The 18,311-nt window shown below is 33.1% G+C and overlaps 1 protein-coding gene across 1 annotated transcript in view; it reads right to left on the bottom strand.

Moving 5' to 3' along the window:
* Positions 1-16,438, bottom strand: part of LOC106136367 (suppressor of lurcher protein 1) — a 208,658-nt gene extending 192,220 nt beyond the window's left edge. The window contains exons 1-2 of the mRNA XM_060946265.1: positions 16,376-16,438; positions 1,542-1,614 (exon numbers count right to left, since the gene is read on the bottom strand). Of these exons, the coding sequence (XP_060802248.1) occupies positions 1,542-1,614; positions 16,376-16,438 (136 nt within the window). The remainder of the gene's footprint in view (positions 1-1,541; positions 1,615-16,375) is intronic.
* Positions 16,439-18,311: the final 1,873 nt, after the last annotated feature.

Raw genomic sequence — 18,311 nt, 5'->3', positions numbered from 1 at the left:
CTGTTTCTTTCATTTTCTCTTATCTTTTATTGTTCCCATCTTCTTCCTGGCTTTAGTCCCGTTTCCATCCTCACCACTCTGGAGAGTAGCCCGGGGAATGCCTTTGACAATAGATCTTGGATTGGGTGAGTCAGGTTTTTTACACGAAGCGTCTCTCGTCAGACCTCACCTTATGGAAACCTGACGCGTATTATATGCAGGCTTCTTCACGATGTTTTCCCTCGCCGTAAGAGCACCGGTTAGTATACAAACTAATGTACAAAACTTCTAAAGTAGTCATTGGTTCATGCTCGAGGTGGGACTCGAAACTGTGCCTTTTTGCGCCACACGCATTTTAACCGGGCACCTTACCGATTCGACCTTCGACTTATTTCCTTGTTCCTATATGTTATACCCGTAGCTCTCTTCACCAGGCTTGGGGTTCGCATTCTGGCATTTCCCTTTACACTTTGTCCGTGTATAACGTAATATAAAATTATATTTTGTCCACTTCTGTGTTCCGTATTGATTTATGTGTATATATATATATATATGCACATGCCAAAACATATGTATGTGACATTAAGAAATCGGAATAATATATTATGTGACATATGTGTACTTCTTTTCATCTAGATTAACAAAAAATTACCAAGTGATATTGTAAAAGAACTACTATTAATATAATATTAACCATATTTTCAATTTGACCAGTTTTATTACCTAAAATGACAATATAATTCCTGATATACTTAATAAGATATATGTATTAAGCCTCAGAACAATCGAAACAGCTCATTTTTAATAAGCCTTTATACTACATAAATAAAGGGTATGGGGATGTAGGCTTCCCTTCAATCAATCATTGGGGGTTTGGGGTTTACTAGTTGGCATCGCTCCAATTGTGGCGTGTCTAACAGTCCAACGGGTATCAGAAATTTTAACTCTAAATGTACATTGACTTTGCAATTGGTTGTATTTATTGTGCAATAGACATAAAAGACCTTGTTTATTTATTTATTTATTTATTATAACTTAGATCATACATTACATACATTTAACTGCTGATGTTTTTCCTATCGTCATTATAAATTAACGTTCAGTTTTAGACTATATCCTTAGTAATGTAAATTTGATTTATATGAGATACTTCTTCTATACAGTCAATGACTACAATCAAGTAGATAGTCCAGACAGTAGCGCGGTCTACCGCCAAGTAAGGTTCTTAGTTTCGCTTTCTTCCAGCTGTGAAGAATTGACCTTTTAAGTAAAAGCATGCAAAAGGAATGCGGCATATTTAGCCATGTCACACAAGGTTTATAAACGTGCAATACTTGTTGTATGCGATGTGCTAGCAACCTGTCACTATTTGAATCTCAATAACATCATACTGCCATACAGCTGAACGTGGCCTTTTCAAGACTGTCATCTCTGTCTGTCCCGCAAGGGATATAGACGTGACTGTATATAGTTATAGAAGTGAAATTCATAGAAAGACGTAGATTACTCCAAAGGTTATAAGCATTTTATTATATTATACTTATGTTGATTTTTTTACTCACTTGGATTAACGGCATGCCCCTCGTCGACGACATTCATCGATAGATGGAGAAGAACAAGTAACGTGGCTGACAGCTGAAACAAACAAAGAATTTTTGTACATTGATGCGAATTAAATTTGTTCAAGAGAGTCAGTTAAGAATTCATACATACCTATGTCTATGTATATAGAAATTAATTTTAACGACACCACATACGCAAGCAACTTGTCTTAAAGCCACCCTAACCACTGAACATTTATGTTTAACCTAAAATTCATACATACGTCTATGTATATAGAAATTAATTTTAATGACACCACATACGCTAGCAACTTGTCTTAAATCCAGCCTAACCACTGAACATTTATGTTTAACCTAAAGTAGCCGATAGGCAGCTTTATTTAGTTTTATATATATGTATCAGTAATTTCCACCTTGAATCAATAAATAGTTTTGTATTCCGTTAGATTTCTTCACATGTGCACTAAAGAGTTTAAAAACAAACAAACAAATGAAGGTAACTAGATATTAAATATAAATAAACTTTACACAGAACTGCATAAACTGAATTACGTTTAAACAATATCCATAGCCAAAGTAAACTTTCGACAACGACAGCATGAAGCTCCCAGGCTTGCAAGCCGCGGCCTAACTCAATATTTTAATCCCTCAGTCAGCTTTCGTTTAGCCTTGTAGCCAACGTCCACTTTTAGGTAGGATGCATCCACTAAATTGCATTAAAATTCCTTTTTGCTCAGCAACGGAGCACAATGAAAAATTAAATTTACGCCAAAAACCAAGACTTGCGCAGTTTTTCTCTGAATAAATCAGAGTTAACGTACTTTCTGAATTTACAACCTCGACCTAGATTTAGTAAAAGTAGGTACACTAATTTGATCGTTATCTAATGCGGGTCCGGTTTGTGTTAAACAAAATCTTAGTGAATTAACGAAAGTAATTTAGATTTTAATTAAGTAAGTTTGAACATTTAGTATAAAAAAGGTAAGAAGTTGATTATATATTTTTGTGATCTATTTTTACAAAAAATAAATAAAACATTTTTTTATAAAAAAGCATCTGAAATTATTATAATTAATCATTGTAACACTTTGTGATATTAAGATAAAGTATTTTTTGCATTAATAGAGACTTATTAAGAGTGTCTACGCTTGTCTTCAAAAGATTGACCTTCATGGTTGCTATTTATCAGGTACGTACACTACGTTGTATATAATTTTAGAAAGATTTTAGGGTCACTTGTAAAGTGAGTATATTTTTTATATATTTTAGTAGTTCAGATCTTTGTTCAATACAATTGTTATCATATTTCTATATAACAATTACCTAAAATTCTGACCATTTAAAACTACATTGTAATTATTCAAAGTACTAACTCGCAATGGTAATTTGGTTCACGAACAATCCGACAGCGATATTGAAGCATAAAATAATAATGATGCAGAATTTTATAGACTTTTCATCGATTCGAGGGCTTAAAGAGGTCTTCTAGATTTAAACCTTGATGAAAATTTAACATACATTTAACATATTTACATACATACAGTCACGTCTATATCCCTTACACAGACAGACAAAGCCACAGTCTTGAAAATACTGATAAGACTATTTAAGCTTTTTGGCTTGGTTATAGCAATGGCATTCAAATATGACAGGTTGCTAGCCCATCACCTAAACGAAAAATCTAAAGTTTATAAGCCTATCCCTTAATCGCCTTTTACGACATCCATGGGAAAGAGATGGAGTGGTCCTATTCTTTTTTTTTAATTGAACCACACGGCAAAATTGCTAAAAATAAGCTTAATGACGGAACATAAAACACATAACAAATTAAACTATTAATTAAGTACGATGAATGAATTTGAATAATATCAGTGCATTGTATACTTCTGTATCCTCCTTATTTTGTTACTCCAGACTTTCCGTGTCCAGTTTTAATTACTCAAACGCATATTTTTCTTTATAAACCGTAAACCTACAATGACAATGATATAGCACTATATTGCATTTATATTTCTTTTCAGACTTAGTTAAATCGTTTTGTTATATGAAAATTTAAATCGAATTGTAAGTACCGTATTTAAAACTTTAACAAAAAAACAAAATCTATCTTTGAATAAATTGACAAATAGTTAGTATAATGCAACGTGAAACATTTAAATTGGTTATATTAAGCATTTTCTAGAAGGTTCCGCTCCAAACTTAGCGTCGCTAGCATTGTAGTTAAATACCAGTTAATGAAGTGAACGAAGACCAACGCCTGTTCATTAGTCGCCGTGAACATTCCGACAGTCTCGGCAGCTTTAGGAGGTACAATACAGGGGACAGAATGTCCCGAATGCAAACTGAAAACAGACCACTCTTGTCGTTAATTTATCGACATAATTAACAAAATGTTCATGGCGCTTGGAGACTTATTATTTTTAAGCAGATTCCAAAATTATACTGTCTGTTTCTTATTCTACACAGTAATCTACGAGTAATAAAGATGTTTAAAACTTACATTTAAGAAATGAATTAGAGACACAACTATCAAAAGTAATCGATAAAATTTGATCTCTAAATTACAATGAAAAATGAAGATAGATTTGAGCAAGGCCCTTCTCATTTGCGCTTTTAGGTTGCATTCTCCATCGCTTTATTTTGGGGCCCGGCGTCTGCTAAATTTGAATACCTAACGCGATCATGATATGAAAGGATCAATATGAAACTCAAATGTCAAGTGATCAATATCACACATCAGTTAACTTTAATTAACGAGGTTCCTTTTCTATACCTTTGAATGCCTTATAAATTTAATTAATTATATCCATAATCCTTGTGATATATTGAAATAAAATATATACCTGTGTCAACAGGGATTTAAAAATGTGTCTACATTTTTTCAAATCTAATGTGTAATGTAATAAAAGGTATCTGAAATGCCTTACTAGAGGTATAATATATTCAATAATCACCAAACAATGTGTAAAAATTTATCATTTGTGTTTTAATACCATTTAACACTGACACTAAATTGTTAACCTTTATGACACATTTTTGATATGTTATTAAAGAACTTTCAACAACTAAACCATTACGTTCAAGCCGTAAATCAAAGTGACGTTTTGTGGGTACACGTCCGCGTCCGATGTTCCCAGATTGTCCTGACGCCATGTCACCTATAACCAGGGCAACTTGACCTGTCTTATTGTCACAGCATGTTGGGAGAGTGTGGTGAGGAATAACATAAGTTTGTGACAACCTTGTCTCAGTTTTGTGATGAATTATTTCATCCGAAAATGCCGTAGTACAGTATAGACTTAGTATAGTCTGTATTATACTAAGTCTATGAGATACTCATAGTATCGCATGCAGTTCTCTGCGCATGTTAAGCTGTCAAATCACAGGTTGGGACGCAGTATAAAAAGGTTATGGTGTCACTAATATTATTCCCACTATCTACATACAGACATATAATCACGATGTATCCAGGGCGGACAGTCTCGCAAAGATTAAAAAACCACGTTCATCTGTATATTCAGTAATGGAATTGAGATTCAAATAATGACAAGTTGCTAGCCCATCGCCTAAAAGAAGAATTCCAAGTTTATTAGCCTATCGACATCCTTGGCTAAGAGATGGTGTGATCCTAATCTAACGGACGGGAACCTACTTACCATATTTTAAAGGATTTGAAACATTTTCAAACCTTGCTCATTTTGTCCTGTTCAAAAAATGACTAACTAGGTATGTGTACCTAGTATTTTTATTTAATTAAATACCGAATAAATCCGTAAAACATTTTCTTGTCCCTCATCAAATTTACCGAATAAAGAACGCAATATCAAAGGCAGGAGTAAATATAAACAAATTACCGGAAACGAGAAAGCACCGGCGCAGATTTTAATATTACCTTTGAGGAATAACAAATATTGATAAGACATCTTATATTAAGATATATTTCTCTTTTGTTTCGGTAAATAAAATTATTCACTGCATTCTGGAAATCTGCTGAAATCTTCACTGGTTAAGTTCTTAAGGCACATTTGATAACGTCATTCATAAAATTTTAGCATTTTATTAAGTTCTTTTTTAATTTTTACTATAATGATATGTACCTACTTCATTATTATGAGAAAAGGACGATTCCAATTCTTTCCCATTGATGTAAAGGCGATTATAAGAATGAACACACAAACACAGACAACCGCTAGTATAAGTGTAAAATATAATGTGAATCAGCTGCTCATCCCTTCTCGTGTAAATCGTGAAAATCAAACACGGGAAATGCTCATAAACGATGGGGTCATTATCTCATTCAACCAAAGCTGGCCTCACTCTTGTCGGGAATATGGGATCTGTCTGCCCAGTAAAGGATAGAGACGTTATTATACATGTACCTACGTAATGTCTTTTGCAAAATTGTTGCTTATTTATAATTCGTTTTTTAGGTCGGATTACCGACTTTTTTAGTCGGTATCTAAATATATAAACGAAAAATAGCATAAATCTTATTTTACTCGTACAAACCCAAACTTTCCCGAATAAAACAGAAAATTCTCCGCATCTATCCGAAATTTAAACGTTGCTGCACCAGAAGTTTGTTTAGAACTAACTGAACGCAGTAAAAACTCAAGATAAAATATTTCCGGATCCCGGATAGTTTATGTGTGATCCGCAAATTTAGATTTACTAAAAACTCTCAAACGTTCTTGGTTTATTACTGCATAAAATTGGATAGTAAAACTGAAATAACAAAGTGTAGGTGGAAGAGTATAGGGTTTTCTTGTAAGCAACATGTGTCGTGCTTGAATCACCCTGCAAGTTGGTGTCTCAATATTGCTTCTCTAAGTTATAAAAATAAAGCTCGATTAATCCAGTTAATTCAGCATTGCATTTTAATAGCTAGCTTTATGTTGAGGAAATCACTGTGGTAAAACCTGCACATTTAGACAAACCATACATCGATTCCATGATCATGTCTAGACCCATGGACAAAGAGCTTGAAATTTTTGTAGCACTTAGAATAATTAATGAATCGTGGTTAAAAGGACAGCCATTAGACTACCTACCTACGTATTTAATACGTTAGTAAGGCCTTTAAGCACACAACTATTTAGAAAAAGGCCTTGATCACACATTTATTCTACTAGGAGACTTTAAGTTATCCTTACTTTCTTTCACACTGACTTATTAAAATCCATTTCTCGGATGATTCGTCAAAAATGTACTTGATGATAAAATGTACGATGAATCTGCAAGGGTTCATCGCGTCGGAACAGAGTTGTTATAACGTGAAACAGAGATAAACTGATTGATGTGCCCGTAATCGATCTCCCGAACAAAAGGATGAAAGGTCAAAACCCGCGAAACGATTCAGAAGTAAACTCGTGTACAAAAAGTACAGTACAATGACACCTTTAAAACTCTTTTGGAAATATTTTTTTTCATACATAAATATGACATAATCTAGTGTTTTACTTCATCTTTCAAAGATCAGTAATTTGTCGTTGATATGCCAAATTTCTTACGCGACAAGCAGACAGAGTTCTTATATTCACAAGTTAGTTAAATGATTCTATAACTAATTTTTATCTCTTATTTTCTATTCTACCTTAAACCAAATGTTAAAATTTAACTAAGATTAGTATTTAATCAATAAGGACATTGTAACCTTTAATTTCAAAATTTGAACGGCAGCACTTGGTCCGCAATACATTACATAGTTTTCAAATGCTTATAAATGAAAAATATAAGCATAATCACAATAATGACACATTATATTAACATCGTTTTAACATTTTATAAAACAAAAATGAAAAATCGATTGTATTTCCAAATATAATTTCACATTGTTTTCAAAGTTGTTTACAATCGGAGTAATAGATAACCCGGCTTAAGCAAATGAAGATAAAGTAATCCTGATTAAAAAGGCAATAGTATCAACTACTGGCACTGTCTTACCATTAATCCCGGGACTTATGCCCGGACAAAGTTAAATGGGGGATTTAAATACGTAGGTTTATTAAAGTTTCGAGACGACGCCTAGTTAATACCTTGCGGGCATCCTAAGTTTTAAAATTATTTTCAAACGAGACATTTTAAGGTAGCATTAATTTCCATTCATCAATCACTCTCTTCAGTAGCTCATTACTAAGACTAATAATTAGAAATAATAATTTCTAATTTGAGTTTTCAAAATGTTATTGTTAATTAGCGACCCGTGTCTGCTATTCACGACATTGACAATGTTACGAACTTTGAAGAAATCATCTTAATTACAGAGAACATTGTAGGTAAAAAATCTTCAAATAATAGGATTGATTTATATTTAGTAATTTTTTTTGTCGAAACTAAATAATTTCGATATTATTGTGGTATTGAAATGCTCGATTTGACTTATGAAAACTCTAGAAGTAGCATTAAATATCAACTATACGTAATACAAATAATATAAGTTAATTAACAATATAAAACTAGGAAAATATACTAAAAATAAATATAACTTACCCACTAAGTCATATTGATGACATAGTGGGTACGTTATATTTATTTTTAACTGTTAAACGTTTGACATGAAGAACTTTTTTTACATGAAGTTTAGACAGGAAACCTTTATGAATGGCAGGGATTAAGCGCCAATATCAAATGATGTATAACAACCGAAGTATCTCTAGAGAGCAGCTGCCAATCAAGTAATTAAGACAGAGTGACTTCCTAATGAATCGATTGGCCGATAGTGATACCGCAGCAGTACACCGTTGACTGATGAGTTTCAATCACAGACATAGATATAGCTAGACCACACAAATGTGGGTACGTCGCGTGTCGAATCGTGGCAAATTGGTCGTTAATGGTCAAACTCTTACACACAAGGTCGTAACTGTTACATTCGGCATCTGCAGTGATTTCTTCAATTAAAGTAAAAAAATGTGTCGGATATAAAGGAGTTTCTGTAAAATTAACCATAACATCTAGTACCTCTTCTTAGTACTGTTTAATTCTTCGAAACTCAATCTTAATAAACTGTTCCCAAACTGAATACGCATTTCGAAACTTTTCCAGTCATAAAATGAAGTACATAATGTGTTTCGTACTGTATTTGGCAAAATCGTCCAATTTACATACATAATATACAATACATATGGTCACGTCTATATCCCTTGCGGGGTAGACAGAGCCAATAGTCTTGAAAAGACTAAATGGCCACGTTCAGCTATTTGGCTATTTCGATAGAATTGAGATTCAACCAGTGACAGGTTGCTAGCCCATCGCCTAAAAAAGAATCCCAAGTTTGTAAGCCTATCCCTTAGTCGCCCCTTACAACATCCATGAGAAAGAGATGGAGTGGTCCTATTATTTTTTTGTATTGGTACCGGGAACCACACGGCACAATTTAATTGATCGAAACCATGTCTTATTCCTCATTTGAAATTGTTGACTATACTGTAAGCACACCTCGCTCTTCATAAATCGGGTGAATGAGCTGTATCTAGCTAGATCAATGTCTGCGGTTTTAGGAGTGCTCAAGTTGAGATGTTAATTAATGTTATATGTATCATACCCCGAATCGTATAACCGAAGTTTAAGTGCGTCAGTTTGCGAGACCTATAAATTTGTTTGGCCTTGTGACATAATCTTGGGATATGGTATATTCAAAATTTCAGCTCGTCAAGTGGTGTAACATCTTATCGATTAATAAATGTCATATCATTAGAGAAATAATAATAATAATAGTGCCGCGTGGATTCCCGGCACCAATAGAAAAAAAATAGGACCATCCATCTCTTTCCCATGTATGTCGTTAAAGGCGACTAAGGAATAGGCTTCTATCAATTCTATCATTAAGCCAAACAGCTGAACGGGATATTTCAGTCTTTTGATAACTATTAGGTCTGTCTACCTCGCAAGGGATACAAAAGTGATTATATGTTATGTTACGTTAGAGAAATAAATCATTATATTTCGGTCAAAGATCTCGAAAGGAATGGATTATTTAATAGGTCATTCAGAAAGCTCTCACCTATTAAGTGACGCTAACTATACAAGGCTCTTAATAAAGTTTGTAAAATCGGTTTTGCAAACTTTGCCAAATCTTTTTTACAGCTATCTTTAGCAAGCTATAACTGTTGAGAATGCTATTGAAACGATAGTGATTCAGGCAACAATGACTGCATAAAAGTAATTTTTCATCTCCGAGGAAACCAAATTTTTCATATTGGAACAAGCTACAAACTAGGTTACATGGGCTAGCATATAATTTTCTAAGGCGAGTCCTTTAAAATTGCATCAAAAGCTTATACAAAGCTAGTCAGGACACGACAACGAAGTTTTAACGCGATTTGCCTGAAAATATTTTCAAGATGGGAAAGAATGAAATTTTCTATGAACACGTCATCTTAAGTTATGCAAAGAAACTGTTCAAGGTATGGGTGACACAAGATGTAAAACTCTGAAGAAATATTAAGCTTGCTCTAGTTTACAGATTAAATTTATTAAGATATTATTTGAAATATCCGTATTAGCATAAAAAAGTTCTAAACATTTACATTTTTATTCTGTACTTCTGAGTAATATACATACATATCATCACTTCTACATCCCTTGCGGGGCAGATAGAGCCAGCAGTCTTTGAAAGACTGATAGGCCCTTAGTCGCCTTTTACGACTTCCATGGGAACGAGATGGTGTGGTATTATTATTTTTTATTAGTGCCAGGAGTAATTTATACCAAATTAATAACAATTCCTTTACCTTACTTGTCTTACTTTAATTTGCGTTCTTATAAATCTTGATGGAATTTGTTTTATAGTAAAAACATGTACTATTAAGCCTTGAGAAAACAATAAAGTTTAAAACAAGATTAGTTTCTGTTAGTTTTCTACATGTTTCTTACCTGTTCCCTTTGTGTTCTGTAGTTCCCGACACATAAGGTTATATAAACTTCAAACATAAGTAGAGTGGCTGTCCGGTAAAGAAAATTTTTTTAAATAAAACTCTATAAATATAATAATATGCCGTGTGGTTCCCGGCACTATTACAAAAAAGAAAAGAACCATCGCTTTCCCATGGATGTCGTAAAAGGCGACTAAGGGATAGGCTTATAAACTTAGGATTCCTCTTTTAGGCGATGGGCTAGCAACCTGTCACTATTTGAATCTCGGTTCTATCATTACGCCAAATAGCTGAACGTGGCCATTCAGTCTTTTCAAGACTGTTGGCTCTGTCTACCCCGCAAGGGATATAGACGTGACCATATGTATGTATGTATAAATATAATACAGTTCCTTTTCGGCACCCAACATTGTCAATAAAAACTATCTGTAATAGTCCATTTTCACTACAACCAAATTCTCCCTTCGTTCAGGTAACTTTCCAAATTGCTTTTCCACGATCAAAATAGATTCAATTACTTACACGGCCTCACACATAGTTTCCTATATTTTGGTACATTAAACTAAAGGCATATTCGCACATTCGCTTTTTATGCTAGCCACACATACACATCTGTCTAGGTTCGCCGCATGTCCCCGCTTAACGAAGATTTAGTGGGCTAAAACTACCCACATGTGTGTACTGACCATTATCCTCGGATTATGTAGTGAGAGCTCCTTTTTTTAATTTGGAACGGTTCAAATGGCTTACCGATAATGTTTAAAGTGAAAAATGTGTACGTATTAAAAATAGTTTCTTTTTCTTTGTGATATGATAAAATGTTTGTTTAATTTATTAAAGATTTATTTAGAACTGAATTCCTGGATCATAAACTTAGATCTGAGTAATATTATGTATTATTTATTATACATGTATAAGAATCCAATTAAAGACGTAGTGATAACTTAAACTGGAGGAAAAATAACAGGCTCACAAAGTTATGCCCTTTTATCCCTTTAAGCACTCTGGATGCATGTATACCCTGGCTTCTATGACCTCTCGATATTACATTTTCTTTATAACCTGACGCATCAATTTTATGCTCTTCGATTTTCGTCACTAAATAATTGAAATAATTGAAATCTCGTTAATTTTATATTTTGTTTCAATATGTAAAGAAAAGCAAATGTATATTTATCATTACCATTGTATAAGCACAGATTAAGCATTCAAATTTTCACACAAAACAATCTTACCGAATTGCGGAAGACAAGACAGTAAAGCCCGAATTTCGTTTATGTTTACGAAGTTTCAAAGAAATATGTTAATACAACTTCGTCGGGAGTGGGACGGGGATGTAAATGAGATTATAACGATGCGGATGGTGTTGATACTGATTATTTTCATAGCTTTTATCGCGTATTGGTGTTAGGATGACGCTTCCAAATAATTTACAGGAAATCTTGAGGTTTCGAAATGTAATCGCGTCGTTGTATGGCTCGTTTGAGATCAAACAGTGTCTGTAATGACTTCCCCATTTTTTTACAGCGTTTTCTGTAAAAAAAGGAGATTCTTTGGTGTTAAAAGTCTGGTGTTGCTGATTCATTTTAAATAAAATACAGGTTGTCAAACACAAGAGTTGTAATCAACTGCATTCTTGGCTCAATGTACTTCCTGGTTAATAGAAATACTTATTTTTAATTTTAATCTGTCTGTCTTTGAGACAGCCAGTTAAACTGAAATACTTGAGTTTTGGAGATGAAAATAAATAAACAAGTACAATATATTGGTATTAAGCAATTACACAGTAAAACAGTTGTATTCACCTTTATTACCTTGATTCGAAGTCTCGCTGTAAAGTTTGAAGACTTATTACTAACTTTATATATTCCGTTCGCTGTTTGTGGGAAAAACATTGCCAACTTCAAGTAGGTAAATGATCCCAAAGTATTTCTCATGAATATTAAATTGTATATGTTTTTCCTTAAGATTTCTGTTTCAGCTGACCTTTTTTTACATAAAAATGTTACATAATTTCATGAGCAAAATGATATGAGCTCAAGTTTAAAGTTCTCATCCGCATACATATGTATATCAAGTCTTGATCCCTTACACAGCAGACCGAGCCAACAGTATTTTCAAGATTGAAAAGGCACGTTTGGCTATATGGCTTAACGCCTTAACGCTTGAATAGAATTGCAATTAAAAAAGTGACAGGTTGCTAGCCTAGCTAAAAGAAGAATCCCAAGTTTATTATCCGAACTTTCCCGAACCAATTAGAAGAAATTCGTTTCTCATCATGCCCTGTACGGGATTCAAACCCGGGAACTCCGGTGTTACAGACAAGCGCACTATCGCTGCGCCACAGAGGCTGTCTATAAAAATCGCTTTTATCTGTGCATTTACCATTTGAACTCTCCGCTTCAACATATCGTTATTGTTCACGTTCTCCTTTCCAAAAACTGAACGATGATAACGCAAAAACTTACTCTACTGCTATATGTCATTTGGCCCTAAATTATTTATTTATTGATATCATAAAAACGCGACAACTTACCCAATATAACCGAACAGCCAGGCCCTAAACAAATTTCGTTGCGAACTCTCACAAATCATCTAGAAGCTAAGTTGGGCAATAAAAATGGCGCAATATGGTGTTCCGAGAATGGATGAGCTACGATAACGTACGGACGAGACCAATGATCGAGTAATGCTCGTGAAGTTATAAAATACTAGACTTTCGCCCCCGACTACGATCCTGTGGCAAATTACAGAAATTTCGCAACGATTTGAGTTTATGCCAACACTGAGCCTACTTTAAAAAAAGAAAAAATAACAATAAATATTTGAGGTAATTCCTTACAAATAAAAATACAAATCATCTCTTTTAATAATACTTTCTATAATGTCTAAAATATTATACTAAAATGTCCTAAATAATAATAATATAGTTTGGAATTTGTATGTGCAATGCTTGTTAGTAGTCATAACGACTTCAAGCCAACTTGGACACCCACCATCAAAAGGACACTATCAATCGAATAGTTAGAGTCTGACATTCAGACAAGGAAGTCCTCTTAGTGTCCGTGTAAACTACAATTAGACTTGATTTATGGACACGGAATTGGATCCAAAGAGCTATATTTGGCTACATATATGTAATTCGTGCCTACCTAATAATGTCCCGTGAAAAGGAAATGTAAGACATACCTCAATCGTTGGGATTTTATGATAAGTGGTTATAAGTGTGGAGAAAGGTAGAACTCTTTTTTAATAATCGTAGCAAATGGAAACAAAGAGGGAAATTAAATAAAAAAAGGTAAAGATTTTCCTGTTTGAAAATTTATTAAGGTCCAATTTAAATTATATTTTGTATTTTGAAACAAGAATATTGTATGTTACTCGAAAGAACTTCTAGAATTAGTAAATTTGATTTAGATAATTTGAAAATAGTATTTTATACTTACATATTGATTGCTTTCAAAGAATCTTGAATTAATAAAGACGAAAATCAGAAGAACTTAACAAATTACGAACATTTTTCTACCGACTTATTGTACAAACTGTCGCCAAGTTTGTCTAGATAAATTGCTGTTTTTCATTATAAGCTTCACTTCGGGAATGGAAGCATTACTCATTTTGGTCTAAAATATATGTCATAAAAATGTTTTACTTCCGTCATGCGTAAAGTCAGTACAGATTATTTGTCTTTTTTTTTTAATTAAATAAGCAATTTATAAGGTGTTCTTTTTACTAGTTTTGTCACTTGACTTGTGGACAATTTAAAAATAGGAATCAAAATAAAGTAACGATACGTGCGCGTTTAATACCTGTATTATTTATAAATAATTTAAATGACGTCGTCATAATAAACTTAATCAGTATCAAGACTTATAAAAGAACTAGTGCAAAAGTCAAACATTGCTAAAGAGAGAATAAAAACCAAAATATGCAGCTGCTTCATTATACATGCAACTTTTTAGATTCACAACGTTCCTACAAACAAGAACTAGTATATTTTTGCCCCGTTACGTACTGGAGTATCAGAGAAGTAACATAAGGGAAGGCACACATGCGACTTTTAGAGTTTACATGCGATTTAACATTATATTCCATGCATTTTTAGTTTGAAAAGAAGTAATAAATTAATGATTTCAATACGAATTTAACATCAAAAAGTATACTAATATAAGTACATTCTGTAAATAAATTTTACAATTATTCTGAAATGACCTTAGCTAGCCGATGCGCTGGGACCAACAACTTATCCGCAGTGAGTTATTAGTACATTCACCTACTTTTTTAAAAGAGTAAGTTTTTCCTAACATGTATTATATCGAATATGTATTGGGAGGGCATTGTTAATATATTTAAGTTTTAAGTTTTTGAAAAATTCTGAAAATTTTCGTTTCTATTGAACTAATTTTTACAGCAATTATACCTATGTGTAATTACGAATTTTTCATTTTTCTCATGTGGAAAACGCCTCGAATAAAAATATGCATTCAGTATGTAACGGTAATTACTAATCAGGAATTTGCCTACTTACCCTGAATATATATGAATTTTTACAAACGTTAATGGTAAAGGCTAAGCGCATACAAAAAGTATCTCGTCTGCTTTTTCTGCGACCCAAAGGCGAAAACGCGGCCGTGTCTAAATGGATAATGAAGTACGCGAGAAATCAATGTCAAGAAGTTTATACCCCGAATTCTCGGGACCGCGTCAAAGTTGCTCCCAACTTTGCTTGAAAGTAACACTTATCTCCTTTTATTCTTAATTGATTTAATACTTTTTAGCGACAAAAAATGTATTAAACTAGCTTCTGCTGATGACTTCGTACGCGGCGATTTCTGTTTAAATGCGTGAGTATTTCGAGAAGTAGTTGCTTATGTTATGCAAAGCTTATGCGTAATTTTAATGTCGATTTCAAAAGAAACGCGAAGACGTCGTCCTTACACTCTTCCTAAAAATTTACTTAAAATATTTTTATTCCATAATTTACGTATTAAGCTGTTTTAAATTTTAAAGAAGAAAGTTGTTTAGTATGCATTAATCTTATACGCGAGTTCGCTCCTCAACAAATATTAAATTATTATTTTGCACCAGCGATATATTTTCTAGTTAGCGAAAGTTTGTTGGTGTTTCACTTTTGAAAGTTATCCGTGTCGCAGCTTTAACGAGCTAACTTCCAGAATATTCGGCCCGGGACTTAAAGGAATAGTGGTTCTTGAATAACTATTTATTGATGCTAACATATTAGCAGCTGAGCCGCTGGGACTTGGCAAAGGTTAATGTTACATTATAAATGTTTGAATTGTGCACATATGTTGGAAACTTACCAATGTGTTCCACTAGCAAATATGTGTAAAATTCGATTATTCTTTTATTCGATGCTAATATTCTTCCAGTAGAGCTCAAACTTAGTCTAATATTTTACTTTTTTCTCTAGTTTCGACACTGAAAATATTTGAAAATGCGTAATAGTGGAAGATAGAACCTTTTGATAACCTTGATCGATTCGTCTACGAGTAATCGTAGCAAGACAGGCATCGCGCTTCGATATTCGTCTCGTAGCTTGTATCTCGTCATACTTATTTTTTTTATATGTTCATTAAAAAGAAATAATGAAATACGGGTAATCAATTGTCCAATTTGTGTTAGTCTTGCACAATGAATACAGGATTTATATATTATTTATTATGAGTTTTGAAAAAAATAATACTCAACTACTACAATACTAATTACTATTTAAACTACTACAATAAAAAAGGGCTTTACATGAATCGTAAAAATCTGCACAATCCTCAAGTCGAATAAGAACAAGACACTCTCCACTTCTCGAGAAACCACTGTCATTCCAACAAAATAAAGATAAAGGGCAGTGTAAAACGACCAATTCTGAAAAGGATGTGAACAAATTCCTTTCTTGAAGTAACGAGACGATGCATTAAGTCGTTAAGTCGCGGAAAGCGCCCTTACCTCCGGTCTCGCAACAAGATTCCATTGTGGACAACCCGCCAAGGAGGCGAGGCACTTTGTCATACCACCCTTTGTTACAAAACTAATGCTTCTTAATGTGGTCGGGTGCTAAGGAAATGGCAGACGTCGTTTGTTTTTTCCACTATAAAATAAGTTGTATAGGGTTATTTATTTGAGGTTCACACTTTCTTTGTCTAGCTGTTCTGAACTAGGTATAAACGCAACTTTAAAAAAAAATTGTAAAGCTCTTGAGTTGCTAAGATAAAATAACTTGTTGATACAGGCGAGCAATTAGGGTAGATTTCCCGAAAGTTTCATTTCCTACGCAAATGGGCATATATAGTAATTACATAATAACTTAGTATTAACTCTCATTTGAAAACTAAAAATATAAAAGTGTTGAACTAGAACTAGAATTATAAAATTTTAATGTAAAACTACTGAAAAAACAAATAAGATATAAAATTAATTCAAAAGTTATTTAGTAATATTGAAACGTGTATATGCACTTTGAACATAATAATTTTAATGAATATAGTCTGCAAATGCCCCCGGCATTATAACCATGCATATCGTATTCGAATATTATGTGTTAAACTTGATGCCTTTATATTTTCTCTACATTTAATAAATTTACACTCCATAAAATTTTTAAAAAGAAATATCTGAATTTCACCCTCCATTGGATGGCCAAACTGATTTTCATTCATAAACGATTTCAATATCATTTTCAATGATACGAGTACTTTTATTTTTGAATTTTTTATCATCATCATCAATATGTGTGGTTACTGCCACTTTAGAATATGAACACTTTCATTATCGTGGATGTCGTAAAAGACAACTAGATAAATAAGAGTACCTACATTCATCTCATGCAAGCTTTCATATTGATCTGGTAGCAAAAAAAAAACATAGTGCGTGGCAGCTGCTTCTCTACCCGTGAAAATTGTAAAAGTCAATTAAGGGAATGGCTAAAAAATCTGAAATTCATTTCTTAAGCGATGGCTAGCAACTTGTTAGGCCTTGCAGTCTTTTCTAAACTGTTGGCTCTATCTATCCCTTATAGGACAAAGATGTGGTATAATCAAAATGGATTCCCACGCATACTCTATTTCTTCAGAATGCGGGTGTCATTACCAAGGTGGCCCGATGAGGTTACTATTTTAATCAGAGAAGCCTTAAATATGATTATTGTTTGCTTATTTAGCCTCGTTTGATTTATTATCTTATGTTGTATTTTCTCTAATAACTTCGAAACGTTGGAATCAATTTTCATTAAAATAGCCGAGATTCTTTCTTTCAATGATTTTCAAATAAAGCTTTAACAAAAAAACATATCGTTTTATCGTTCTGCTGTTACCACGTCAAATATAGACATTCATACTAATACTTCCTCTTTTGTCGGGTATAAAAACGTTCCGAAAAATTATTAAAAAATAATAATACTGAAGTTCCCCAAGAAAGATGCTATCAAAAATAATGTTAGTTTGTTATGTGAAGTAAATGTTTATAACTGGAATAATAAACTTGTTTGTCTTTGAAACTCGACCCTGGTTCACTGATGCGTAATTAGGTTTTTCTTACTTCAACAAATCATACAACACAGTACTTATGCATCTTTTTGTCTGTCTGCTGGGGACCACACGGTAATTAGTTAGTATAAATCTATAAAATTGAACCCTGGATTCGGCTCCAAAGAGGAGAATATGTAACTTACGCTAGAAGGATGTCGTTGTTACAAAAAAGTCATAAAGCTGGTATATTCAAATCCTGAACGAAAAGTTCTTTTTATTCAATTTTATGTAGTTTGTACTGAAATACTATCAAAATTTTCCATCTAAATATTCAATTTATAGGTGTAAAATGTCAGAAGTATTTTGTTGTAATCGAATAAATTATATGTTAGGTTCACATTTATCCAAGAAAAACGGTT

This window comes from Amyelois transitella, chromosome 10 (genome assembly GCF_032362555.1).
Source record: "Amyelois transitella isolate CPQ chromosome 10, ilAmyTran1.1, whole genome shotgun sequence".
Lineage (NCBI taxonomy): Eukaryota > Metazoa > Arthropoda > Insecta > Lepidoptera > Pyralidae > Amyelois > Amyelois transitella.
This window is presented reverse-complemented; position numbering and strand designations above follow the sequence as displayed.